Source organism: Lissotriton vulgaris, chromosome 3_1, assembly GCF_964263255.1.
Source record: "Lissotriton vulgaris chromosome 3_1, aLisVul1.2, whole genome shotgun sequence".
Taxonomy (NCBI): domain Eukaryota; kingdom Metazoa; phylum Chordata; class Amphibia; order Caudata; family Salamandridae; genus Lissotriton; species Lissotriton vulgaris.
In genome coordinates this window covers 286,823,691-286,851,005 of record NC_141689.1, presented here as the reverse complement: position 1 = coordinate 286,851,005, position 27,315 = coordinate 286,823,691, and the positions used below count along the sequence as shown (strand labels likewise).

Here is a 27,315-nt window from a genome sequence, read left to right as displayed (position 1 = left end):
ACAAATATACCCTTTCGGCTGGACCCATGCCTTGGGACATAAGACGGGCACGCAATTGACATTTCGGTACTAATGAATGTATAGTACAGTTGATATAATTACTACAGCTCAGCTCATAGACATCCCAACTAGCATGGAACCCCCTCCAAAAACAATCATTACAGCGTCTAATCTCCCCTGGCTAGACGAATTAAATAGTATGTGTAATATCAGGTATACCTTTGTGACATCACCCCACCAGGCAACAAACACTAGTCCGCTAGCCCGCAGCTCAAGTATACAGGGGCCTCTACCTACACTCATAAAAGCCAATGCCCAAAGTACAATTCCCGTTCAGGTCACATCTGCTAAAATGAAACACGACGGGGTTGGAGAAAGTGGGTCTCAAACCAAAACATCAAAATTACAGAATGCATCTCCAAATATAAACTTTCCCGTTATTACTGCTCTGTCAACTCCAGAGGTGGGTAAAAAACTAGACGATCCAGCATCCTCTTCCCAATTGGCTTTACTGGCCATGATCGAACAACTGATCAAAACTATTATGCATCCCCTGATCGATAAAATTAACACCTTGGGGGATAGACTGACGGGGATTGAGGAAACTGTTAAATCCAATCTGGCACAATCTTCCCATACTGTAAAATCTAACTGTTCGCTCCATGCTGCTCTTCCCAATACGCCCAAACAAACCATGCAAAACAAAGCTCCCCCAACTCAAGTATCAGTCCCAACTACTGTGCCTCCATATGTCCCTAAGGCACCACCTATACCTGTCATAGATCGCAATGTTGATCCCAGATTAGAATGTATTAAGATTCCTCGTATTAATCTTCCCCCAGAGGCCGCTCCATTTGTGTCCATCCTCTCGGGGGTCCCTCCACTGAAACATGGAAAATCTGAGAGAACCACCGACCTGCTAAACAAAGTCAAGTTTTGGCTATCGAAAAATAGACCCTTACCCCATGACCTTGATGGCAGGATAATCAGCGCGAGGAGAGTGGGCTGGCTGGGTCCCCTTCGAAAATATATTAGTGGCGACTTGGTTCTAATTAGATTTAGGAGCAGACAAGTTGTTCCCTATCTCCAGTCTTGGCAGCCCCAAGAAGGTGATGGCCCCATAACAACCTGGGATCTACACGATTTTTATCCAAGCAACTCATATATCCCCCTCCGGAAACAAATCGTCGAATATAACACTGAGTTGGGTCATAGAATTTGCTTACCAAATGAGCGTAGCATCCCTGCTTTTAATCGATTTGTTTTACCGCAAAGCAGTTTTAAGTATAGCAACCCTTATCAATTTAACCCTTTGACGTAACATGAGAACTGTTAATATTAGGCTTGTGAATACCATGTAATCTATTTAGATAATCATAATCGCAGGGTTAGAAAATCCTATTAACTTGTAGATAATATGTTGCATTTTAAATGTATGTTGCTTGTTAAATTATGATTGTATTTTTAAATTGTATGCTTTTATGGTTTTAAACAAAAAATCGAATAAAGCAATTTGAACTGAACTGAATAAGGAAATGAGAGCCATACAAGTATGGCCTCAGCTCCTTCAAGGACCAATCCACAGCAAAGGCTTCCCTCTCAGTGGCACTTCCAACGCTGCTCTCTGGGGAGTAATTTCCAGCTAATGAAGGCAACAGGTTGGTCATGGCCAACATCATTTATTTGGGATAGAACTGCTCCTATCCCATGTTCAAAGGCATCTGTCTGTACTATAAACTGCTTGGCATAAACTGGTGCTTTTTGAATGGGTGCTGAGCACAGCTTCCTTCAGGGTATAAAAAGCCTTTTGAAAGCCCTCTGTTCAACTTACTTTCTTTGACATATTCTTGGAAGTCAGCTCATTTCCCCTCACAAACCTCCTGTAGTAAACAGTCAAGTCAAGGAATGCCATGACTAGAGTCTGGGTGGTTGGAGGTACTGAAGGAAGCTGGCTTTGTATATGATATTGCCACTAGGTGGTAATACCGTGCACAGAGTCCAAGGGTTCCCCAAAAGTATACAGGGCTCAATGTTAACCCCAAAGTGCTCTATTAGTGGAAGTATGGGCGAGCTGCCTTGAGGAGTGTAAAACATTTATTGCACAACTGTGATTAATAATGGACACACGCCTCAAGAAGGAGATCCAGACCAATTTTTGAAAAATGTCATTTGGATTTTATTTTAAGACCAAGGTCTTTGTAATCAGGTAAGTACTTTTTTTAATTAAGAATACTTTTCACATTGAAAAATCAACATTTGAAAATGTCAATACAGTCCATTAGCATTCTATGGGAAAACAGGATCACGGTTAAACCGGTAAGTACTGCACTTCCAATCCCAGTCTTCGGAGCCAAAAGTCAGCAAGGGCCATGGGCCAGGTGAGTACCAAAACTGCACCACCAGCGGCACAGGGACAGCCGAGTGCAGAGTGCAATTTTGACGCTGGGCGCCCAATGCTTTTCAAAGTGGGGTTCTTCCGGTAAAGAGGCTGCAGGCATGGCACCAGAGGTTGCAGGAGGAAGACCTACGACAGCAGAGGTAAATAGAGATGTAGAGGGGCACAGTCGGTACAGCTCACAAAGGCCCAGGGGCCTTGGGGGCAGAGGTGCTTTTGGACGTCTGACTCTTCTTACCCGAGCTGGTCGCAGTCGGGGGAGCCCCTGGATTCACACTGCAGTCACTTTTGTGGAGGGTAGCAGAGGTCAGCCAACAATGGATACGAGGTCAGGATCGCTGGGGAGACTTCGCTGCACAAGTGAGCCACTCAGACCTGAGCTATGTGTATCTGGTGCAGAGTGGACAGGAAACGTGGATCTGCTGGTATCTGGAGTCCTTGGAGTAGGTTTAATCAGGACAAGTCCATGGGAGATTGGAGTCTTTTTTGAAGGCAGCAATCCTCCCAGGGGTTTCAGAGGTTACTGGTCACAGGTTCGCAGAAGTTGGAGACAAGCCGATACGGCTGTGGCCAAGGCGGTCGCCGTCTTCAGTCTTCTCTGCAGGGTTGTCTTCTTTTTCCTTAGGTCATCGCAGATCTAATTTCTAGGTCTGGGGTGCAACCTAAATATTACATTTAGGAGGTGTTTTAGGGAAGTAGCGCGTAGCTCCAATGGGCACCTTACCTGGGGTGACAACACCCTCTATCATGCCACCCTCCTGTAGAAGGGGGGCATAGACCTAGCTTTGATTGGACGGGTCTCCCCATCTTCAAGATGGCGCGGACTGAAAGTTGCGCTTCACCTCGCGTCCTCCACCTTAGTGGTGGGGTTGGCAGAGGTGAGCACACCTCCTATTCTTTTGAATTTTTCCTACCCAAAAGTGTGGGTGTAAACCAGGGTTTGCCATCTGCTGCTAACAGCAGAGGCTGGGGGTCACATTACAAAGGTGGCAGACCATCGAAGCTTTCCTCTTTGAGCACTGGCCCATCCTGGGGGAGGAGGCATGACACCTCTGTCCAGGATGTGCATTGTTTCTGGTCCAAGAGTGCGGGGATCTCTATCCAGGGGTCCAGAAACATGTCTGGTGGTGGCTGGCTGCCTGTCAGACCACACCAGGGTTGGTAGATGGTGCAATATATCTCACACTGCATCATTGTGGATTTACTGTAAGGAGTAGTTTGGTACCAAACATTCCTGTGTTCAGTGAAGTCATCATGGTGCTGTAGAACTAGAGTTGTCAAGTTCACAGCCCATGTACTCTCTATGGCTTCCCTGGCACTTACAATATTAGGAAAATGGACCCCAATGTTGTAGGGGCATATCTGGTCATGCAACATGCCCTAACCTGTGTTATAGTGCACCCTGCCTTAAGGCTGTGAGGCCTGTTAGAAGGATGACTTACCCATACCTTCGGGCAGTGTTAGCTAGCTTGGCACTCAGGCAGGGTGCCATGTTGACTTTGTTGTTTTCTCCCTCACAGGGGCATGCAAGCTCTGACGGCAGTGGCATGGTCCCTGTGAGGGGGGGTTCCAAGGGACCCTCTTTAGCTCCCAGGCACAGGTACCCAGTGTACCATTTACTAGGGACTTGCATGGGTTAGAAGTACCAATTGGGGATTTGTTTTTAGGGAAGAAGCACTGGCACATGAGTCCTGGTTGGCAGGGACCCTGTGCCCTATTTTTGAAATCACATCAAAACCAGGCAAAACGTGGGGGGCTAACCATGCAAAAGGGCACTTTCTCACTACAAGGTGGCCCAAGTATACAACCCTGTGTGTGCTTATTTTTGTCATTTTCTGCTGTGTGTTAGTGCAGTAAGATTAGTTAGCATGCCCTCCCTGGCCCTAAAAACTGTTTGGATCAGAGGGATGAGTATGTTGACTTATGACCCTTTATTAAGATACTCAAGTAGAAAGGCTACATAGAGCTTGGCCTCTACGTCTATTAATGCTATGAGTCTGTAATTTGTTGGCAATAATGGATTCCCACTTCTAAAGATAGTTTGGAAAGTGTTGCACGTCCACTAGAAGGGAGCCTGCCCTCCTTTCGATTACTTCGTCTGGATTATCTGTTTTTTTTCTATGAGCGCTGGTTCTGTGTACATTTCTCGGAAATGTGCTTCCCATGTGGCTGCGTTGATTCCGGCGTTTTGATGTCTGGTCTTCCCAAGAGTCCGTTCATTTATCAGCTGCTAGAATTGTTTGCTATTGAGTTGTTTACTTGCCAACAGAAGTTTGTTCCAGATCGCGACGTGATGACTTATTTTTGCTTTGTAACAATTTTTCTTGTATTGAGTTCTTGCTTTTTGTCTTCTAAATTTGTCTGATCTTTGTCCTTGTTTTGACAGGTTTGCAATTGTTCTTATTTCTTGCAATATTTGAAGTTTTTGCTTGTGTAATTTAGTACTGTACCAAGAATGATTACCAGTATCACCATTATATTTCATACATAAGTTGTGCTTAAATGACTGTTTTTTAACAGGGAATTCTTCCAGTAAGATGATATTTAGGGTTTCCCAAGCCATTTGTCACTCGCCTTCTTCTGGTTGAGTGAATTTGTGTGTTCCTGATTCATTTATTATTGCTTCTTTGGTCCCAACGCGAAGGTGGACCTCTGCCATCTCCTTCTCTATCCCCGTGCCCAGCCATTTCAGACTTTTTAAATTGTTTGCAAGGGAGCTGTGCATTCCTTGGATGGCAGTATCAAATCAAACCTGTACGCTATTCAAATTATTTGGATAAGGTGCTCTCAGTGTATGGGATTATTTAAAATGTACAAATCTGTAGTATTGCGCTGAGCTCTTCTTTCCGCTTAAAAAAGTAATTGATGCTGGTGAATCCTCTTTTGTATTCCCGTTCAGATGCCTTAGCCCTAGTTTTTCCAGCTGACATCTGAATCTGTTCCCACTTTGCTGGTATTTCTTCTGATTTTTGCACAGTTTTGTATTGAAGTCTCCTGTGAAGATAAACTGCACCTGATAGTATTGACTCTGCATTGTTTTTATTATTTCATACAGGGGTTTCATATGCTCCTCTTTTCTCTTTTCAAGGTTGAATGTAGACATTTATTGAAATGATTATCCTCTGTACTCTGTACTATGCTTGTTTTCTGATTTTCCAACCCATTTAAACCCTGTTTCTAACTTTTCTATTGACCAGTTGAATTTATTAAAAGAAAATGTAGGCAGGCCCCTTTTAGAGCGACACATTTTGATGATTTTATTGAGGTTTGGGGATAATCTGTGTAATTTAGTGAAGTTAAGCTCCATGTTTCCTGCATCCTGATAATATCGTAATTCTGGAGGAATGCCATGACCTTGTTTTTTTGTAGCAGATTTTCTAGCCTGTTGGTCTTTCAAGAGCATATATTGATATTCGTTAGATTCTCTTCTGATCTTTTACCCATATTGTCAGGACTAAGTTTTGACTTGATATTTGTAAGGCCATGATTCTTCTTCATTTTTTACCCACTTATTCCTGAGAGTTCCAGCCGTGGGGGCCCTTACTTGAGTACTGGACAATTGTTAGATTTTCTAAGGTTTTTTTGATTGATTCCAGTGCTGATAGCACCCCTCAGGACAAATCCCCTCCCTCTTTCTTTTAATGGAAGCAGAGGTCCTGGATAGCATGGGGAATCGACATTTTGTAACTCTATCCTCATTACCTAAACTTTTAGTGATTTATCAATATATGGTAAGCTACCTCTGAAGAGGCCCAGTTGGTTACTGTTGCCTCTCTGATGTTCATAAATGGACGAGGTTGAAATTTGACCGAAAACAAGTCGGAGGATTTAATGTAGGCAACATCCCTTATTTCCTTGACCAGTCTTACGATTGTGCCTCTGTTTAAAATATCATAGGGCCCTCTCGAAGTATAGTATGGCATTAACAAAAGTTTATTTGAATGGCTCCCCTTTGTATGCTGTCTCTCTGGGTCGATCTTTGTTAAAGAGCGGGTGACTAGTTGTTGCCTGCATTCTTCCGATTGCCAATTGATTTTTTTGCTCGTGTACTGGCAGTACGCTTTCTTCGTGTTGCATTTGTATGAATCTCTGATTCGGATCCGCCTTTGGGCTCTCCTTCACTGGATACACTAGTTCTAATACTCTGCGCAAATCATTTTCTTCCATTCTTTGTTGTAAGATGTCCAAACTCTTGTACTCCTTAGTTTGTTGTATGTTGGTGGCCCTACCCTGGAAGACTGAAGTCAAGATCTGTTGGTCTTTGGTTTTTACTATGGAGCTCGGGCCTTCTTTAAATGTTTTCATTGGATTTAATTGCTGATGTTTCTGCCTGTTGAGCTTCAGGTTCCAATGCGGTTGCGTTCTTGTGTTGGGAAAATAATTGCCATATTTTGTTTTGTTGAGTTATTTTCCCTTTTCTTCACCTCAATGTTTTCCTTTTTTGAGACCACCCGTTCCGCTTCTGCTATGACTTTAGCTTCTTTTATACTGACATTTGCTCTTATTGTTTGATTATTTTCCAGAGTGGGGGTTTGATGGCGACGTTGTTCTTGATTCTATTTGTGGCAATTCGAATATATCATTTGTATTTATTGACTCTTTTCCTTCATATTCTTGGACTCGGTGGTCTTACTGCTTGTGAACTTACTTGGACTCCGTATATCCGAAAGGATTGATGATAAAATGTGTGGGTTGTCACCTGCCATTGTGCTCTGGCATATGACTTGCTGTGTATACTTATACTTTTGAGCTCTCGTAATCATATCATCCAGTGCCTGTAGCTTCTTAATGATACCCACTATCTAAGTTGCCATTATGTTTAAAAGGTCCACCTGGAAGTCCTGTTTGTCTGCTTGATGTGAGATTGCTGTCGAAATTGAATCCAATGTGGATAGGAGTACCCCCCTATGTGCTAGATGGAACTCGCTCTTCTGCATCCTTGATTTTGTTGATAGTTTTGGGGGAAGAATTGACTACTGGATGTTGACTCTTGTTTCTCTAATGAGGCCAGTTTGTTTTCGGTCTTCCTTATTAAGATGGTTGGGGATGTATTCTTGAAAATTGATAGTTTTTTGTCCGATGTACGGTTGCTTTCAGCCACAAAAGGACTTGATTCAGTTATTGTTTTGTCCAACTGAACCCCAACCTCACCCTGCGAAGTTAGTAATGAAGCTCGTGGATGAATTGTTGGCTCATCTTGTGTGGGAGTGGTAGTGTTTCCAATAATTTAATTAGAGGTTGTTCAAGGGATTCTGGGGGTTCTATTGGATTCTGTTGGTGTTCCGAGCCCGAGGATCAAATCACATAATCCCTGCAGCTGAGGTTTAATGAAAAGAGGGAATCTCTCGGACTTGAGTTATAAACTTCTGCTTGTGGTGTTAGTGTTTTAGTTATTACTGGACTTTGCAAAATTGGGTCATATTCTGAATCTTCATGACCTTGACTGCTCATCCAGGTAGCGCATTCACTTCCTGCTGGTGCTTTACCATCTGTTTCCAGATCTGATTGCGCAATTGTTATGAAGTCTCCTTGGTAGGAAGCTGTCTCTGCATATACTATACCAAAGTGAGGTGTAGTGTGCAGAGTCCAGTGGATGTCCAAAGGTAGGCAGAGGTAAAGTTAGATAGCACCTCACTCTCTATTTGTGGTAGAGTGGTTGAGCAGTAGGGCAGTATCAGAGGACAGTGTTAAGCATTTTTTGTACACACTCAGTCAGCAAATGAATTCACACACTCAGACTGAACTTCAGACTAATTGTTTTTGTATAAATATATTCTTTTAGTTATTTTATTTCCTAGAACCAAGCAGGCCTGGCCCAGGTAACGTACTTTGCAGTAAATATACAGATTGTAACACAGGTTGGATTGCAATTGTAAATGTACTTTGATTTGATTATAGTAGTGTTACTGGTAATGCAATGCTTTTGAGAATACAGTACATATACTTTGAATGGGATTTTCAGTAATTTACAGGTAAGTTATTTGTTAGAGTACTTTTCTTAAACACAGTAGTATACCTGGATACTACATTGGACATTTCCTGTAAACAGATAAGTAAAATCGTTTTTGTTAAACCGTACAATTTTAAAGAATTTCTTTAGGTTTTCAAACTCCACACTTAGAAACTTTTCACAAAAACGCAGTCAGTGTTTTCCTATGGAGGAAAATAGTGTTATCGGTTTTGAATTAAGTATTCAGTAGTGGGACTTGAGGTTCTGGGGGTAGACTTAGGGGTCCCCCAGGGTCAAGGATGCACTTTAGTTACACCCACAGCGGCACTGGGGTGGACGGGTGCAGAGTTATCCAATGGGGGAAAAAGGGCCTCCAGTTGGTGGCTGCTGACGAGCAGGCCACTGGGTTGTGGGAGCAAAGCTCCTGAACCTAAACTTGGGGAAAATGGAGGTTGTTAGAAATGGGATTTCTGGTTGGCTAAGGCTTGCACCAAAACCTGGCAGAAACCACCACTTTAGTCACGGAAAGGGAGTTACATGCTGAAGATAACCCCGGCTCACCCCCTTGGTAGCTTGGCATGAGCAGTCAGGCTTATCCCAAAGACAATGTCTTAAGCGTTTGCGCAACACACACAACACACAGCAGCAACAAACTAGGCGGAACACAAAAGAAACTCCACACAAGTTATATAAAACATAGCCTTTGTATTTTCATAAACACATTAGAAACCTTTACACTGTGCCAACTGGCACGGGCAATATTCCCAGGGGTTTATGTACAGGACCAGGCCAATCGGGCCTCGGTCAAAACCATCAGAACAGGTAAGTAAATCTAAAACACAACCAGTAACTACTGGTATCATAATGACCTAAGCATTATCACATTAGCATTAAACCCCATCCTGAAATAACATAACATGACATTAGGCAATAAATCACATTAAGGTCAAACCTCATTAGCTTAGCTACATTACTCGCTAGGCCATACCAGCATGAACACAGTATGCCTAAACACCCTAAACATAAACACATTATGTCACAGGCATCACAAGCATGAATCACATTAGTCATAACTCATGGTGCATAAATCACATTTCCTGCGCACCACATGAATCACATTGGGCCTGGCGACCTATCCATCTAACAGCCCGTGGCCTTCTCAGAGGGCTCAAATGTCCTATGTCCCAAATGTCAGGGCTTGGGCTGCCAATGCAGCAACATCAAAAGGGTGCAATTGTGCAGGCCTAAATGTTGCAGCTGTCACTAATTGCTGTATAGCTGTGAAGATACTGGGGACGCTGGCACAAATCGAAAAGGGGCACTGCCACCTCTGTGCCCTATGGACCCCCACTGGGGCCCTGCTGACAATGTGCCCCCCAAACGTTGGAGCGGACTGCATTCTCACAGGGCAGCTGGGATCAGCAATGCAAACACAGGCACCACTGTGCCTCTGGACCCCCACTGGGGCCCTAAGAAAAAATTGTGGCCACTGTTGCTGCTGCCCCTACTGCGGTGCATCTGTGAGCAAACAAAGCGCAGGCACGGGCACCTCGATGCCCTCTGGAGCCCCACTGGGGCCCTAAGAACAAATATGCCCATGTTGCAGCTATCCGCTACGGCGGCACAGCTGTGACAACATCCATAAAGGGGCCCGGCACCACTGGTCCCTCTGAACCCCCACTTGGCTCTAAAAACAAATATTCCCCCATCGGTGGGGCGGCCCGCTCTCGGGAGTGCTCACGAGGTGCTGGGGGCAACATAAAAAATGTCCTTGGGTATCAAGGGGCATAGCGGGGTCCAGGGAGGCCATCACACAGGGTCCTCTAGCCGGGAGGCAAGCCTTCATGCCAGTTCCTCCTGGGCCCCCGGCAGCAGCAAGCCCCCCAGCAGTTCCAGGAATGTTGACAGGCCTCATCTTCTCTATTGTAAGGTGGGGGCTCATCATCAGACACACCCCAGGGGGGAGGAGTCAGCATTCACTAGTGCAGGCACAATCCTATTCAGGGACCAGGGACTTCTCCCCCCCACCACTCCAAATCCAGATGTCCCATTCAGCCTAGCGCTGACTCACCCTGCCCCTCCTGGAACTACACAGACCTCCCAGCCCCTGTCACACAAAAACCAGACATGCAATTCACGTCAGCCAGGCTCACACATAGCACACAGAAATGCCAAATTCTGAAAGTGATATTTCTAAAACAGTCCTAATAAATCTGTGCACCCCATTGCGTAGCATTTATTATTACTATTTCAAACATACCAAACATGACCACGCTGCTCCTCTCATATCGGGAATTACAACTGAAACGCTTATCTGGGAATCCCCAATGCATTCCTATGGGAGGGTAGCCCCACAGTATTGAGAAGCCAAAATGGCTGTTTGTCACTACCAGGACATGTCACACACTTAAGGTACATGTCCTGTCTTTTACCTACAATGCACCCTGCACATAGGGCTAGCTAGGGCCTACCTTAGGAGTGACTGACATGTAGTAAAAGGGGGGGGGGGTCACGGACATGGTACACACTTTAGGTGGCACGTCACAGCGGCAGCAACCCTGCGCGCACAAGCCCTGCAATGGCAGAGGCCTGAGACCGGTTCAAAAGGCTACTTTGGTGGGTGGCGCAATCAGGCGGCAAGCCCACCAGTAGCATTTAACTTACCAGCCCTGGGTATGAGATACCACTTTACAAGGGACTGACAGGTAAATTAAATAGGCCAAACAGGTGTAGACCAATCTTACCATACTTAACACAAAAAGCAAACTCACTTTACACTGAACAGCAGTGATAAAGTGCCCAGAGACCTAAAACCACCAACACAGTGTAAGAAAAAAGGCTAGGAGAAAGGCAAAAAGTTTAGGGATGACCCCGCAAAAAGGGTCATATCCAACAGGGGTTTAGGCCTGCACAAAGGTTGCACCCTCAGCAGCACTGGGGAGGACGGGTGCAGAGTGCTGTTTTGGCATAGGAAGCCCTGTAGCTTTCAATGGGGATTCTCCGGTTAGCAACAGCATTGCAGGCTCGGGGACGAAGGTCTTCTGGGTGAGACCACAACTTTGATCGGTAAGTTGGGGTTTGGTTAGGCACCGTCTGTTTGCCACCCAGGCTGTGGGTGTCGGGTGCAGGAGTGTCTTTTGTGATCGGGTGTTCTTACCAGCTCCTGGTCGCGGTTGGGTGGACCTTCTGGATTTAGGCTGCAGGTGTCAACTCTAGCTCGGGCTGTGGACGGCGGGTGCAGAGTTTGCGTTTTCTGGCTGGGGTCAGAGGTTGCAGATGAACACTGAATTTGTTCACGGGAGACAAAGTCCTTGGGCGTAGAAGGCAGATGGGTCCTCTGGGGTTTTCGAGGTTGCTGACTGCAGGACACACCAGGATTTTGCAGGAGCAGGTTCGAGGGGGAGACAGGCCGGTAGGACTGGGGCCAAGTCTTCCTCTTCTTAGCTTCTGCACAGCTGTAAGCAAGGTTCAGGAGTGCCCCTAAATACTAAATTTAGGGGCGTTACAGGTAGGAAAAAGGTAGGAACCAATGGGTTCCTTCCCTGGGGTGGGTACACCCCCTCTTATGCAACCCTATAGTGGGAGGGGGCATGAACCTGAGCGCATTGTGTCCCCCTTTCTCTCGTTCTGTTGTGTGTTGATTTAGATACCGTATATAGATTTCCCGATTTATGCCCTTATATAGGTACAATTCACATAGCCCTTATTTTTGCATAGAAAGCCAGCCCTTATTTAGGCATTGATCATGCTAACCAAATACAGGCATGATCAACTACATCGGTCTATTCTCGTCACAACGAGTTCTTGGAAAACCAGACTCTTAAGCCTTTAGGACTTCCCCTTGCTTGGATATTGATTTCTCCAAGAACTCATTTATTCTGCATGGACATCTATTCCTTAGGGATTCATTCATGACGTTCTTATGCCCGACTTCTACGTCAATACTGGCATTCCTAAACACCTTCAAGATATAAATATACCTTCACTCACCATGGCAAACCACGGTATGGTTCAGCTGCCTCCTTCCACGACGCAGCTCGCCACGGCAAGTTCCGAAGGAAGTCAAGTCCCCAACTGACTCACTGACAAGACGCCGTCATCCTCCTCGCAGAGAATCCAGCTCCAGTGTTTCTGCCTTCCCTTGCGGGGTGTTAGAGATCGAGACCCGGAAAGAGATTCCAACCTCACTCATTCTAAGGTATGGAGCGGACTAGAACCTAGAGAAACTTTTTGCAACTCTTGGCTAAACTAGACTAAAGCTAAACAGCAGCTACTTCTTCCCTTGTACTACACTTAGGTTAGGTACACTGGAGTAGGATTATTTTAAAAGCACCAGATGAGTATTTTAGCCTGTTATTTATGTATGTATTTTTATGAATATATGACATAGCTACAAACCATGCTATTACAGTATTATTTTATCTTGCTGCAAACGCTGTACGTATTATAGTTTGCATTCTGTCTTACAATTGTAGCAGTTCATGTCTATTGCACCAGAAATAAGACTGTTCAATAAACCCTTTTTATTAAAACGTCCATCTCCCTATTTCTGTGCAAACTCTGTAGAAATGAAGCATGCACGATTGACTGAGTGAAACTTATCTATTGTTTCCACGATTCTGAGATTGTTCCGACTCTAAGGGAAACAAAGTTGTCATGTTTAAGCGGTTGTCAGAAACTAATCCCTCCTTGTTTATTCGAGAAGTTTCTAGTGACCTCTAAGTTAGCTGGCACACACAAGTAATTAGGTTTAATGTACTCGATAGAGGCATACTGATCTCAGTCCTATGCCAAAACTATAGTGTATATTATTCCAATGCGCAGAGCCTATCAGCGATATAGGAACTACACTACAATTCCTCCTTCAAGGTTTCCTTAGGCCATGACTTCTTCCCTATATATTTGTGGTTGGTTTGATTTCATTTGTTTGCTTTGTGTGTTTTTAGGCTCTCATTTTTATGACCAGTTCATGGTACGGTTGCATTTCTTAGGACTCTTCCGCGGCTTCTCTTCTGTGTATTTCCTTAGGACCGCCTCCTTCCAGGCTTCATTCACATTGATTTGTTCTGCTCTGAAATGAAGAGTGCTCTGGCAACACTCCTCTGCTAGGTCACTCAAATTCTTTATTCCTCTGTCTCCATCCTTCTTTTGGTTCCAATTTAAATGTTGAGTGATCTTTTGGCTCTCTTCTTCTTTGTCTGCTTGCCACTAATACACCACTTTTGCACCACTGGATACCGGTTCTTGGCAGTGCATTGCTGTTAAGCTCCCAGGTCTATTGTGACCTAGTGCTGCTGCAGAGAACACTTTGCCATGCCATGTCTATTGAGGTATTGAGGGGCAGTTGGGGTGAGGAATATTTTCTAATTACCTGCTTCTAATCCCCTCTGGCCACCCCGAATTTCTCTAATGTGGCATGAGTGAACAATCTCGCATCTAGCTTCTGGCGCTATGCTGTTCCTAAATACTGACCGCACTGCTGCTAAATTTATTTTGTCTCTTGTGCTAGATGCTCTATGGCAGCCCTTTGATGGCTCCTCTACCCCTTTTTGTGTGGGGACACCTCACCTCTGGGTTCAGACGATGAGCGGGATCTCCTACTGCAGGTTATCTCTGCTGTTTATAACTGGTTGCAACGCAGCTGCTCCTGCTGCCTCTGGCTCCAACTTGCTCCGCATCCTTTTTTGGTTCTGTACCGGGGAATTGAGTTTAGCTTGGGTGGGCCAGCAGAAGCTCACCAGAATGCCGACAAACTGCACCCTGCCTAGCTGGGCCATTTTCGCTGGAGGACCTGGATCCGACCTCTGCGGACGGTGGCTAATACTGCCACCAGGCTCTGGCTTTCCTGCCTTGGTCTTGCTGTTTGTGCTTGATGTGCAGGCTGTACCGGAGCAGCTGCGGCGGCTGAGGCAGCAATCCACGTTTGGGCTGAGGCAGCTGAGACTGCTGTACCCCATTGGCCTGGGCTCCTTCAGTCACTCTGTCTGCTGAGGGGGAATGAGGATGCCCCCTCCTTCATACCCAACTGCCTGGATTTACTCCATGGCTCCCCCACTCCTCAGCTCGACTCCTCAGCTGTTCTCTTGCTTCACCAGGGAGGAACCAATAAGAGCAGAAGGCACTGAACTGGCTGGGTCTGAGCGGGGCTCACTGCACTTTCACAAGCTGCACCCAGACCTAGCTCGGCTGCTTTTGTGGACTCCTTGGGCCCTCTCTCTGCCGCGGCTCACTATGACTGCCGCACTCGCACCCACGCTACTCGCCTCTGTCCTGTCTGGGGGAGGGGGGTGAACTGTTGGCGGAATGGGGAGAACACCAAGAACAGCAGCAATCAGCGACCAGGACTGGGACAGTCCCGTCCCAAAAGGTCTGCCAGGGCTATTTAGCTGGCAGGTACCTGATCCGAGGCTCGCATGATGATGGGCCGAAGTAGGTGAGCTGACCATTTGCATAGTCCCTTCAGCCCTTTCATGATGGGGTTTATAGCGGCTAACATGGATGACCCTCTTGGGGTTCCTGCAACTGCCAAGGTTCACCAGATAGGTGACCTTCCCTTTTCTTTCTAAGATAGAGTAGGGTCCACCCCATTTGTCCTGGAGAGCAATCGGAGCCACAGGCTCCAACACCCAAACCTTCTGCCCTGGTTGGAACTCCACCATGGCAGTTTTTTGGCTATACCAAAGCCTCTGGATCTTTTGTCTGGCTGCAAGGTTTTTATTTGCTTTTTCCATGTACTGTGCCATTCTGGAACGTAGGCCAAGCACATAGTCCACAATGTCCTGTTTAGGCTCTTTGAGAGGGCTCTTTCATCCTTCCTTTGCAAGACACAATAGTCCCCTTACAGGATAACAAAACTGAAGTTCAAAGGAAGAAACCCCTACTCCTTTCTGTGGCACTTCCTCTTAGGTGAAAGGCAGGCATGGCAGTAAGCCATGCCATCTCCTTGTGTGTTTTTCAGGGAGTCCACCAATCATACCTTTCATGGTCTTGTAATCTTGGAATCTTTCAACAAGGCTATTTCTTTGGGCATGACATGGGGTAGTGAACTTGTAAGTCAGACCACGTTCAGCCCACATGTGTTTTAGGTAACCAGACATGAAGTTTGTACCTCTGTCTGACACCACCTCCTTTAGAAAACCCACTCTGGTAACAATACCAATGAGCGCCTTAGCTACTGCAGGAGCAGTAGTACTCCTTAGGGAAATTGCTTCAGGATACCTGATAGCATGACCCACTGCTACCAGTATAAGTCTGCTTCCTGAGGCTGTTTTAGGGTCAAGGGGACCAACAGTATCAGTCCCCACCCTTTTGAAGGGAACCCCAACCACTGGAAGTGGAATTAATGGGGCCTTTGGGTGGCCACCTGTCTTGCCACTGGCTTGACAGGTGGCACAGGAGTTACAAAACTCCTTTACCTTCTGGGACATACCCGTCCAGTAGAAGTGGTTCTCCAACCTACTTTAAGTTTTAGTCTGGACAAAATGCCCAGCTAGGGGGATGTCATGGGCCAATGTGAGGAGAAAATCTAAACTGCTGAGGTACTACCACTCTTCTAGTAGCACCAGGTGTGGGATCTCTGACCTCAGTGTAAAGGAGTCCCTCCTCCCAGTAGGTCCTGTGGGAGCCACTGATATCTCCCTTTTCCTGATCAGCAGATTGCTGTCTCCTGCTTTTAAGAGCAGGACAGGTCCTCTGCCCCTGGCATGGATCTTCCCTAGAGGGTACCCCTGGGCCCACAGCTCTGCAGTGTAAGGCCCAAGCTCCTGTGGTCAGTTACTCTGGGCTGACAGCTCTTCTCTCTGAGTGGAGGGGACCTGATCTAGTGTCTGTTTAGAAGCAGGTTTCCTAGTCTTCATGCCCTTTCTCTTGGAAGGTTGGGCCATTATCCCAGTCTACAACTCTTTTTGTTCACCCTGGGCTCTACACTATGCTCTGGTCTTCACACACACCCATTCAGGTACACCCAGCACTGCTGCATCGGGTTTTCTTTAGAATTCAGCCCATGCTGAGGACTCCAGTTCATTGCCTCGTAAACACTGTACAGGAATTGCAGAAGATACCACCACTCTCTTGTGGTCAGTAACGCAGCGCCATTCTAAAGATGCAATGGAAAGTACCTCCACCTGATTATCAGCCCTGAGGACTGTATAATTCTCGCCAGTCAAGTATTGTTCTGAGGGCTCTAGTGGTTCACCCACCATGGTGACACTGGCCCCAGTGTCTCTCGGTGCCTCCGCCCTCATTCAATTTATTTGTGACTGTTGTCTGTATCCTTTCAGATTATGAAATCAGATAGATAGGGCAGCTACATCCACCTCACCTTCTGAGACTAGAATTGCCTCAGTAAGCTCTATGACCTAGTCAGAGCTCACCTGAGATCCCATCTGGAGACTCTCTATTGCATTGTTGCAGGAGCATACAAGAGGCAATATTTCTGGTGCAGCTAGGGTCTCAAGTTCGGGGTCCAAGAGCTCTGCAATCATGACCTAAAGCTTTTTTGGGATCCCAGTCCTTACCCTGGTACCCACCCTTAGACTGTGTGAAGTTCTTGGGCCCACCCTCCTTAACAGATTTTTGGCGGGCTTTAGAAGACTTTGTTTTTATCTTTTGTTTGATCACCATCTTTCCTTTGTAGGGGGGAGTCTTTTTGGCCCCTTTCCTTTGGGCACCCACACCGGTGGTCGTTTTGGTCACCCTTATTTTGACCCAGTGATCTGCCTTCATCCCCATATCTTGAGGCGAAAGTGGATCTAGGTCTACCAGGTACTAACATAATTTCTCTTGATAACAATTATTCAACAGATGCTCTTTCAACAATAAATTGTAAAGCCCCTCATATCCATTCACATTGTTAGCTTTCAACCAACCACCTAGTGTCTTTACTGAGAAGTCTACAAAATCTACCCAGGTCTGACTCTGGGTTTTTCAAGTCTCCCTGAACCTGTAGTCTTCCGTGATGAGTCCAACGCCCTCAATCAGGGTATCGTTTATGAGGTCATAAGATCCACCATCCTGCTTCATTCAGTGTCATGAGCCTATCCATACGCTTCCCAGAAAACAGCTCCCAGAGCAGAGAACCCCAGTACTTGTTGCTGTGTTTCCTCAGTTGAAAAAACCCTCTCAAAGCCTGTAAACCATTTTGCTATATCATCACCTCCTTCTGAATGTATTGGGACAATCTTTCTGTATTCTTCATTCCTTCTCTGCCTTTCTTTTTTCTGTCTGTCTGACGATGGAATTGAAGTCCAGGTCCCCAAAAATGAGTGCAAGTGCCCATCACGTGCACAAAATGGGCAAGGCTGTTATTAAACAATATATCAGTCTGTTGTAACTAACAGCCATTATACAGTATGATTAATTCATAACATGAACAGAACCAAATTCAATATGCACAGAACATTTTGACTCCAATCGGTGACAAGCACAGAGCCGCAAAGAGGACGCCCACGTTCAAAATTCGACATCTACCATACAAATATTAGAAATATGCTATTTGAAATAAATAGAAGGGTTGTTTTCTATGTTAACAGTTGCAGTATTTGTTGTAGTTGTAACGGTTTATGAATTTTGGAGCAAGGGCGATCAATTAATTTGATATGTTGCATCACTTGAGCTGGATGACAATTTCTTTTGTTTATACATCAATAAACCATTCATGTTTTGTGCAATTTATGAATGCTACAGTTAAATGAAGTATTAAATAGGCATTTAACTGATGGTGAACACACCCCTTACTATGCATTCACACAAAACAAGCACTGGTATTGGTTGCAATGACAGTTCTGTTCCTTTATAGGTCAGTCTATTAAGCATTGCACAATACACTGATGTATAGTCGTACTGTACAAGGTCATTTGAATTGTCCATTACGGATTTCAATAAGGTATTCTGCAACTTAGATACGGTCATCTAATGAGAAACTTGAAACATTTGAGCTTTAAACCTTTATCTGAGCGACCAACAACTGTACAGACAGCTGAATTTTACCCGATAAAACAGAAACTTGTCCGCATACTTGGCATTAAGCATGTTTAGACCCAATGACCTATAAATAGGGAACATATTTGTATTTTGTATGCATAGATTGCTATAGAACACATACACATAAAACGCTAGCAAAACCAACTCCTAAAATGCCCTTCTAAAGATGAGCTTACTCAAATCACTAGTTCCATGGACGCAAATGCAACATGTGGGAACAATAAAATGGTTTCTGACCCTAGTTTTTGTTGATAGCTTTAATAATGTGTTGACCAATACTAAAATTTAACCAGACAAAATGCAACAAACTTAATTCAACGTGAGTAACTGAAATGTTTAACGTATGTTGTATTTACAGCAAAGTAATGTCTATATAAAACACTGAAGTGCATAAGACGCAGCAAAAATAATAAAGTTGGGTCATAAGATAAAACACAAACTTGTCTGTGTAAATTTCTCCAACAATCAGAACGGTGGTGCAAAGGAGCAGTTAATGTTTTCATGTGATCTTTATGCATTGTCATGCTCAAGTTTTACTGAGTTATTCTACCAACAGCGTGTGAAATCTCGACTCTGTATACTACTGAAGATGTAGGTGAGCTTATGTTTTTGCTCCCAATAATAGCCATGTACCAGTGTTTCCTATTTTTATAAGCATGTAGTCTGGTTTTGTGCAGGCCCAAAAGTCTATTGTGGAATGTTTTTACCTCTACATCCTTAAGAAGCAAAAATCAAGAGAGAATCAAACTTCCGTAGTCCTGTATTTGTAAAGCGCGAACCACTCGCCCCTAAGGGTCTCAAGGCCGTCGTGGAAATTAAGTGAGCTGTTGTCCAGGGTCACATGGTGCTGAGCTGCAGCCGGGGATCGAACCGTGAGGACTGTGCTCCGAAGTCAGCTGCCTTGGCCGCTGCACCAACGATCCAGTCTCCCCAATTTGACATTAAAAACTGTTAGAGATAAATTTAGGGAAACTAAAGAATAATGTCGTATGGCTTGACCAAATGTTTTGTGCTTAAGTCAAAGAACATTAACCAGGGATGTTTTCTACTTGTTCCTATGTTTATTAGTATTTATAAAAACCAAACAGTAAATGAAGCCCTCATTTAGAATTGATAACAAAGAGGGTACGTGAGCAGTAGATCTATAAAGCATAAAATCTTGCATTATAAAAATTTACGTATCCCTATTCACACCACACAAATATTTCCATGTCTGTGCCTGATGTTGTTGAGGGTCCTTTTTCATGCTTGAGAATAATGTAGGGTTCATAAACCAGATGGTAAGGTGAGCTGTAATGGGATCCATAATGATAGCACTTATATTTGGTGTTTGAAAGTTTATCGAATATGAAATTAAGACCGATGACCACTTAACACGGGTCTAGATTTGCACAGCTGCTGAGGGAGTTCGTAACATTATCAACAATATCTACACTCCTTCTTACAGGGTTTTCAGTGGGTGTTTCTGAACACACTACAGTCACTGAAAAGTATTCTTTTCTATGCACCTGCTCTTGAAAGAGCTGCTTATTCCTGCCAGGGCAGCAGGTTCTGATCCACAGCATCCTATGGTGCTGACGGTAATAGCATGACTAATGACATCAAGCTAGACACCAGCCAGTGTGGACTCTATCTCATGCATTGAATGAGCTCCAGATATTGAGTGACCAGATGACCCTGGAGCTCAACTTGCTCTTGTAGTTTGTACATAAGAATGTATGAGAACAATAGCAGGGCAGCAACAGAATGTTACTTTTATATTCTGAATACCTCCTCGATTATTGATCTTATTTTTAAAAGGAAGGTTATTTTGTTGTTTTTTTAAAACTTAAAAATATTTGAAAAAACAAGTAAAAGGAAAGTGATGAAGGCATTTTTTATTTTCACCATTTACCAAATCTGTTGTAAGTTGGGGCGCGATTATAAGTCGACTGTATGTTATTGGCATCCTTGAGCATTGTGTAAATTGAGAATCTTTCTGCAATGCATAGTGACATTTGAAGATTGGCCCACTGTGTTCAGGGTTGATGGACCTGAGATAGAGGTAATGGTACCATGCGTAGTGCTTTCTGATCTTGCTGAAAAAATATTAAGGTTTGTCATAAAAAAGCACCAAAGGAATTCACATAGAACAAAGTCATTATGAGGAAACTAGAACATCATTTTTTGTGATTAATTCAATTTGATTTCTGAAAAGTCTGGAAACTAGATATCAAAGAGTGCTACATATGACTGTACGGAGTTATTGGAACTTACTGTTGGCTTCAACTTAGGTTGTTTCGTTTAGAATCCCTGGTAAATATTGGTTTACATTTTGGACTCTTGGTACACTTTTTAGGGCATGATTTATTGTGCAGCTGTCTGCAAAAGGTACTATTATTAATGCTTTAAAAGGCCTTGGACCAGTGGAATATATCTCTCCTCGTGCTGTTGGACGTTTGGTGTCCTTTTGCCACCATGGAGGACTGCTTTACATCTACAAAGTAGACTGAATCATCACACTCACTTCTTTACATCATAGATAAACTGTGTACAAAAAGCAGTGGTTGTTTGTGGGGATTTTCCTTAACAGTCTTTTTGTTGTTTTTTTTAATAATGTTTTTGCAGAACTAAACATGCAACTCAGACCTATTTGCCAGTGCTTGTTTTTCATGTGATAACAGGCAAAGTGGTGAGTGGGTTTCAGGAATTGACACCTAAGTGCAAGCATGCTTTGTACCCAAAGATGTTTCTCAATGTAACTTTAATTGGTAACCAGCTTCTAGCACGTACTGCCACCTTATGCATCTAGGGTAGAGGAGAGACTTTACAGGTTAGATTCTAAGAGGACACTTGGTTACTAAATGTCCGAGGTATCCAAGTACAGAAATGACACATTATTTGCTTATTTGTGAATGGGTTTGCAAAGGCAAATAAACAATTAAAACAATATCGTGGTGGATTGTCACTTGTGTTAATGAATGCTGTTAGGCAGCCATAAAGACTACTTGAGAAGGCCAGAAGACTGCAAAAGCTTTCATAAGGGGTGTGTCTTTTTAAAAGAGATGTAAAGAGCTACTTGGTCTTCTCAGCATTAATGGCTGGACACTGAAACTATACTGGAGGCTTGTTTGGGAATTTGATATTTTTGTATTTACCGTACTCTTGCTTAAGCTTTGCTTGAGAGGTCTTTAAAAGATTAGTGTGCAAGTGAAATGCTATGCATCAGAAGCAAATATTGGGTAGCTTTCAGAGCACTGGTTCTGCTAATAATCTCTTTACTCTGCAGAGTTCTTCTATGGCTGGTCATATTTTAAACTGTGGGATAAGACTAGGCCTATGTCACAATGGTTGTGTTGTGTGAAGTTGCAGAGGGTTTTCTGTTAAATTCTCTTTAACTTTCTCAAATAAAGTACTTGCAAAAAAAACCTTCATGTGCAAATTTTGCCGAAGAAGGAATCTAACTCTCCGAAACTCCTATTTTTGTCAGACAACTTTGGTGTAGATTTTTTTTTATACATTCATTTTTGCCTACAGACAACGTTTTTACCACTTAACAAAAATGTGAAGCAGAGCAAGTTATTAAAACTTTGCATACAAAATTATAGTTTTTGCTGTCATCTTCTGCTGTCCTGGGTAGTTCAAAAATGGATGGCAGACAGTACCCATCAGTCAGTTACAAAAGGTGCACAACCAATATTTCTTTTAAAGTGTTTACCTGGTGAAATGTGTTTTATTATCATTTTTGCATGATGAATACCAATTTAAAATTTCCATTGTTTCTTAAACATGACTGAATTTTATTGATTTTGGCTTTAAGGGTTTTGCAAGTGACACATTACGTACATTATGCCTTTGCTACAAAGATATCAGCGAGGAGGAGTTTGAAAAATGGAATGTGAAGTATCAGGCAGCATCAGTGGTATCAGTAAACCGAGATCATGCTCTGGATCAGGTTTATGAAGAAATTGAAAAGGATTTCATTGTAAGTTATTTCCTTTCATATATTTCTGTACTGTGCAAAGTGTAAGCTATAGAACAGTTTATCCATGTTACACAATTGTATCTTAAGAGTTGTGGTCTTAAGTTTGAGATATTGATGTTTGTTCAAATGGTTGCTCTGCAGTCTTGGTGCACTTTTATCTGTTATTGTTTGTTAATTAATTTTTTTATGTAAACCTGATACTGACTCCTGTGTTGAGAGAACCCAAAAGTTGTGATACTGCTGTGTGCCTTTCTAGAGAATAAATCTATGCTGTGTTTCAAAGGGCCAGTGTTGGCTCAGGGCACATGCTTTTGTTACAGCTTTTCACGTCCTCCAGTATCACAAATTAGCACCTGTAACGATCCGCACTATCTCTAGTCATATATTTGAAATTCATCCTAGATTTAGGCATGTATGTCTACATAGTGGATGGTGCTGGTGCACCAAGATCTGAAACGGAAAACTAGACCTAAACGTGTTACGAAAAGGAGCAAATATTGTTCCTTAATGTATGTCAGGTTTTCTTTGAGTACCTCCCAGGGCTACAGTAAAATTGGTGCAGTTCATTTAGTTACTAAATGTTTTAGAATTTTTCAAGAAAATTATTGACTTTAACTGCAGATAGTGTCTAATTTTCCCAGGCGTCCTTAGATTTCCCTTGCACTACTCCAGGAAGACACCAAATTACTTGCACTATACTAATTCATTTGCAAGTACTGGAGGGTTCATGTGTATGAAAGTAGGATCTGCTTTCATGGTCGCACTCACTTTTTGCTGGTGTCATTATGTTTTTCTGACTGGGTTCATGCTAATCTGGACCCAAGCCTCTGTGTTTCCTCCCTAAATTAGACCATGTTGAGTACTTAGGTACCCCCCAAATTGGCTATAGGTGTACCTTTGTAAGAACCTAGTATATGGTACGAAGGTACCCAGGGCATAGGTACCCCAGGGGTCCCCCATGGGCTGAAGCATGTATTATGCCACCCCTGAGAGACCACTCAAATTGTGACCACAGGCCTGCCACTGCAGCCCTATGTAAACTGGTGCTAGCCCCACTTACAACAGATATAAGTTTTCTTATATCTGAAGTCACTACACTTCAAACTTATGTCACCCCCTAAGGCAGGCCTTTCCATCCTGAAGGCAGGGTGGTTGGTTATAAGTGTGAGGGTGCCCCTGCATGAGCAGGACACCCCTACAATTACCGGAGTCCATTCTCTAGGCATAATTGCATCAGCCATTACGATCCATAGGGTGGCCATGTGTCATTATGCGGTGGCTAACTCTAAACTGGGTGCAACGAACCTTGGCATGTTTGCTATCAAACATGTTGGAATCATACCCCAGATTCCATGCACTGTGGGACCCTTCCGGGAAGTCCTCTGTGCACCCGGTACCAGTCTTCCAGACCCAGACAGAAGCTATGGCTGCTGCCGACCAGAGACCCGATTCTGCCCTCCTGCTACTGAGCCGAGCTCAAGCAGGGGAAGCTGGGACAGTAGGTTTCCTGTCACAGGGAGGTGTGACCTCCCAGACATGACTTACTGTATTGGGCCAGGGTGGAAGCGCTTCCTAGCACCAGTAGACTGCTTTGAAGGGGACATTTGGTGCCCTCCTTGCATACTCCAGTTGGCACCAGTTCAGGGAGCCATTGGTTCCCGCTCTGGCGCAAAACTGGACAAAGGACATGGAGCAAAACTAGACAAAGGACGTGGGAGTATCCTCCCCACTGTCCAGGCCCTCCTCTGGGAGGGACCCCTGAATCGTCCCAAGCCTTTCTTTAAGGAACTTAAGGGCTTATCAGTGGGTGGGTATTTAGATTTGTCGTGGGACAAGATTCAGATTTGAAACCACTTAATTTAATCTTCAACTGTCTGGGCACTTGGGACTTCATTGGACTTAGCTTTGGGAACCAAAACTGCATCTGGAAGACTCCTGCAGCTCCTGGTCTCGCTGTCCTGCCAGTCTTCAGTGTCACCTGTGCTCCATACAGGTTCTTCTCCATGCCTGTGGGCATCCAAGACACCCGAAGGAATCTTCCATTAAGTGAAGGGGTCACTCCCCTGCATCCGCAGGCACTGCAACAAAGCTGATCGGTCTTTTGTTTCTGAGCTTCCACGTACTCCGAAATGTTCAGCAACATGGGTGGTAGTACTGCAACTCTCTTGAGGCATGCACTGCCTTCACAGCAAGTTTGAAGCCAGTATCCTTCGTCTCAACTGGTGAGCGGTACCCCTGTGCACCGTGTCGACTTGCAGTTGCCAAGGCGTGTTGACTGTCTTCTCCAGTGCTCTTCGGTCTCCTAGAAGCTCCAGCCTCCAGCATCTCTTGCTACCAAGATCTTTGCCCTCACCTCATCCTCTGCACCGTGGGCCTGCATCATTGGTGAGCTGCTTTAGGTCCTCTTGCGACTCCTGTCCCTCAGGCCTTTAGGTGCTTTTGAGGTAGTCTTTGGCTTCAGTGGGCTCCTCTGTTTGCTCAGGACCTATTCTGGCTTACCTGCTCGTGTTGATTCCCTTGGACCTTGCTGGACATTGCACCTTTTTCGTCTGCCATGTGTGTTGCCGCTTCCAAGGCTTGTTGGTGCTTCCGCCGGACACCGACCCCCCCCCCCCCTGGCTCTTGACATACGACGTGGGACAGCTCGTGAACAGCTCCTGGCCTTCCGCAACGTCGCCTGGTCCGCACAGCTGCAGCACAAAGGTCACCGTCAACTGTCTTGCATCTTCTGACATTGGTGGGCATTAGTCTTCCGGGCCTCCTGGTCACTCTTGAGTGCACACACTCTAGCCCCTCTGCTTGAAGGTACCTCTATTCCTGAATCCACCCTTGGATTCAACCGGACTCTTCAACCGTCTTCACCAGCAGCATTTTTACTGAAGTCCTCCATTTAGGTCTACAGCGGTTTCAGAAGTCACTTCGCACCTATGCACCCGGCTTCCTTAGTGTAGGTATCTGGTTCCTGGGGTCTCCACACTTGGGGTAACTTTCCAATCTTCCACTGGGTTTCTTCAGGGTCCTCTGGGAAGGGTCATTCATTAAAACTGCAACCTCGACTTACCCGTTGACTTATATTGAGCCTGCAGTCGTGTTTCCACTCCGCACACGGCCTCAGTGGGGTTCCTAGGTACTTACCTTGGTGGCTCCTTGGGTCCCCTTCTCTTCTAAGTCTTTAGGGTCCAGTCTCAACTGGTTTAGTCTCCCCCTGGAGACCACTGTGTATTTGTGCTACTTACGTGTTCTATTACTGAAGTATTGTGTGTATTGTGATTATATCTCTGGGGAGGAGATATTGCAATGTGTTAGTGATTGTTTATAATAAATACATATTCTTATAACTACACTGTGTGGTTCTTTTTCACTTAACCTACACTATATGATTAGTACTGGTAGAACATGCTGCTTTACACTTCTTATGGACTAAGCCTTACAGGTGCTTTCTATAGCTACCACTAGATTTTTATGGTTGTCTAAGACCACTAAAATCACTAAGGGTTACCTGGATTAGTGCATGGTGCTTCACTTGCATAAGTGTGCACCATACACTAAGCCAACCTCCTACATCATGAGAAAGATGTGTACCAGTTAAGGACTGGCTGGTAATCCACAACATGGCTAACCTATAGTGTTTGAGGAGTCCAAGTGGGGGGGAAGAGAAAGAGGATCTAAACAACTTGGCACAGCTTGAGCCCAAAAGGGTGGACTGTGAGGGTGATGCCTGAGCACAAAGCTGAAGACAGAGGCTTACAACATGACCAGTAGGAATGTCAATCTGTGACCATAGGGTTCAAGGAGAAGGGGGCTTCTAGACAGGGTTTCTCATGTCTCTGGTCTTTAAAAAATCCGTTACTAAAGGATGCTAGTTGGCCAAAGCAAATTTCAGGTGCAGGGTATGGACAGCGGCCAAGAAACGGGGGCAGGGAAAGAACAAAAAAGTACAGTGCTGTCGTCTTTGGCCAAATAAGTTCTAGGGTAGAGCAGAAAGCTCTTCCTCGAGTATTAGGGGCATTTTTAAGGTATGAATTTCCCACTAATAACTGTTCCTCTGAGTTTAATAAATAGAATGGAGCTCCTGGATGGGATAGCTAGGAGCTTGGAAGGAAAGATGTAAATAGCAGACCAGATTGGGTGAAACAACTGCTGCTGTGCTAATAAAAATGGATACAGAAGGTAGCACTGAGGAGGGGCCACCAAAGCCATAACCATTGGTACAGAATAGCTGGAGAACATAAAATGAACTAACTTAGGTCCTCTGGTCTCTCTTCCAGTATTGAGGTGGAAATTTTTATCACTTTTTCAATGGAGTTTCTGAACCCCTAGAGTTCTGTATGAGTAGAGAAACCAATCGGAGCTGAGGGTGTAACCTAAGCTGATCCTCGGGATAACAGACTTGAGGGGCAGTGTGAGAATTCTGAAACTGGTCCTGGAGTGTAATTTATTCATAGATCTTGATGTTCTCAGACCTATCTGAGGAATAGGTGTTTTCTGTGTGATAATACGGAAATCTCAGGGTAATCTCTCATTAGAAATTTAGAAAATGTGGCAGCATTACCTTTAATTACCATTACTCTGGTTTCTGCGCAAGGTGATTGCTCTTGGCCACAGTGTTTTGACCAAAAGAACTCCTTCATAAACCTGGGCAAATAATCAAATGCAAATAAACATTTTTTGTCAATGAGAGTTGTGAGTAGTTTTAAAGCGATTTATTTTGCAATCAAAATGTAAGATTCTTTGACTCTTCATTCATTAGTCAGATATCAATCAAGTTACAGAATTGATCATATTCTAAGAAAGTGAGTTCTAAATGTTAGTCAGAACTCATGTAGAAATTCAAATTAAAGCAAGAGTGAGATTAGCATGAAGCTAAATTATTAATTGCAGAATCTCCCATTAAGAGAAATAAAGCATAGAACAAATAAGCCTTAGCAAAGCCAGTTAGTCAAAGCATAAAGCTTGGGGATTTTAGTGAAAGTCAGAATGTAACAAAGCCTGCATCTAATCTGCCTTCACCTGCCTCTGTTCTGC

At 44.3% G+C, this 27,315-nt stretch overlaps 1 protein-coding gene across 1 annotated transcript in view; it reads left to right on the top strand.

The window, feature by feature from the left end:
- The window catches only part of ATP8B1 (ATPase phospholipid transporting 8B1), a 496,708-nt gene that overhangs the window by 353,041 nt on the left and 116,352 nt on the right, over positions 1-27,315 (top strand). The window contains exon 18 of the mRNA XM_086960445.1: positions 22,126-22,290. Coding sequence (XP_086816571.1) covers positions 22,126-22,290 — 165 coding nt within the window. The remainder of the gene's footprint in view (positions 1-22,125; positions 22,291-27,315) is intronic.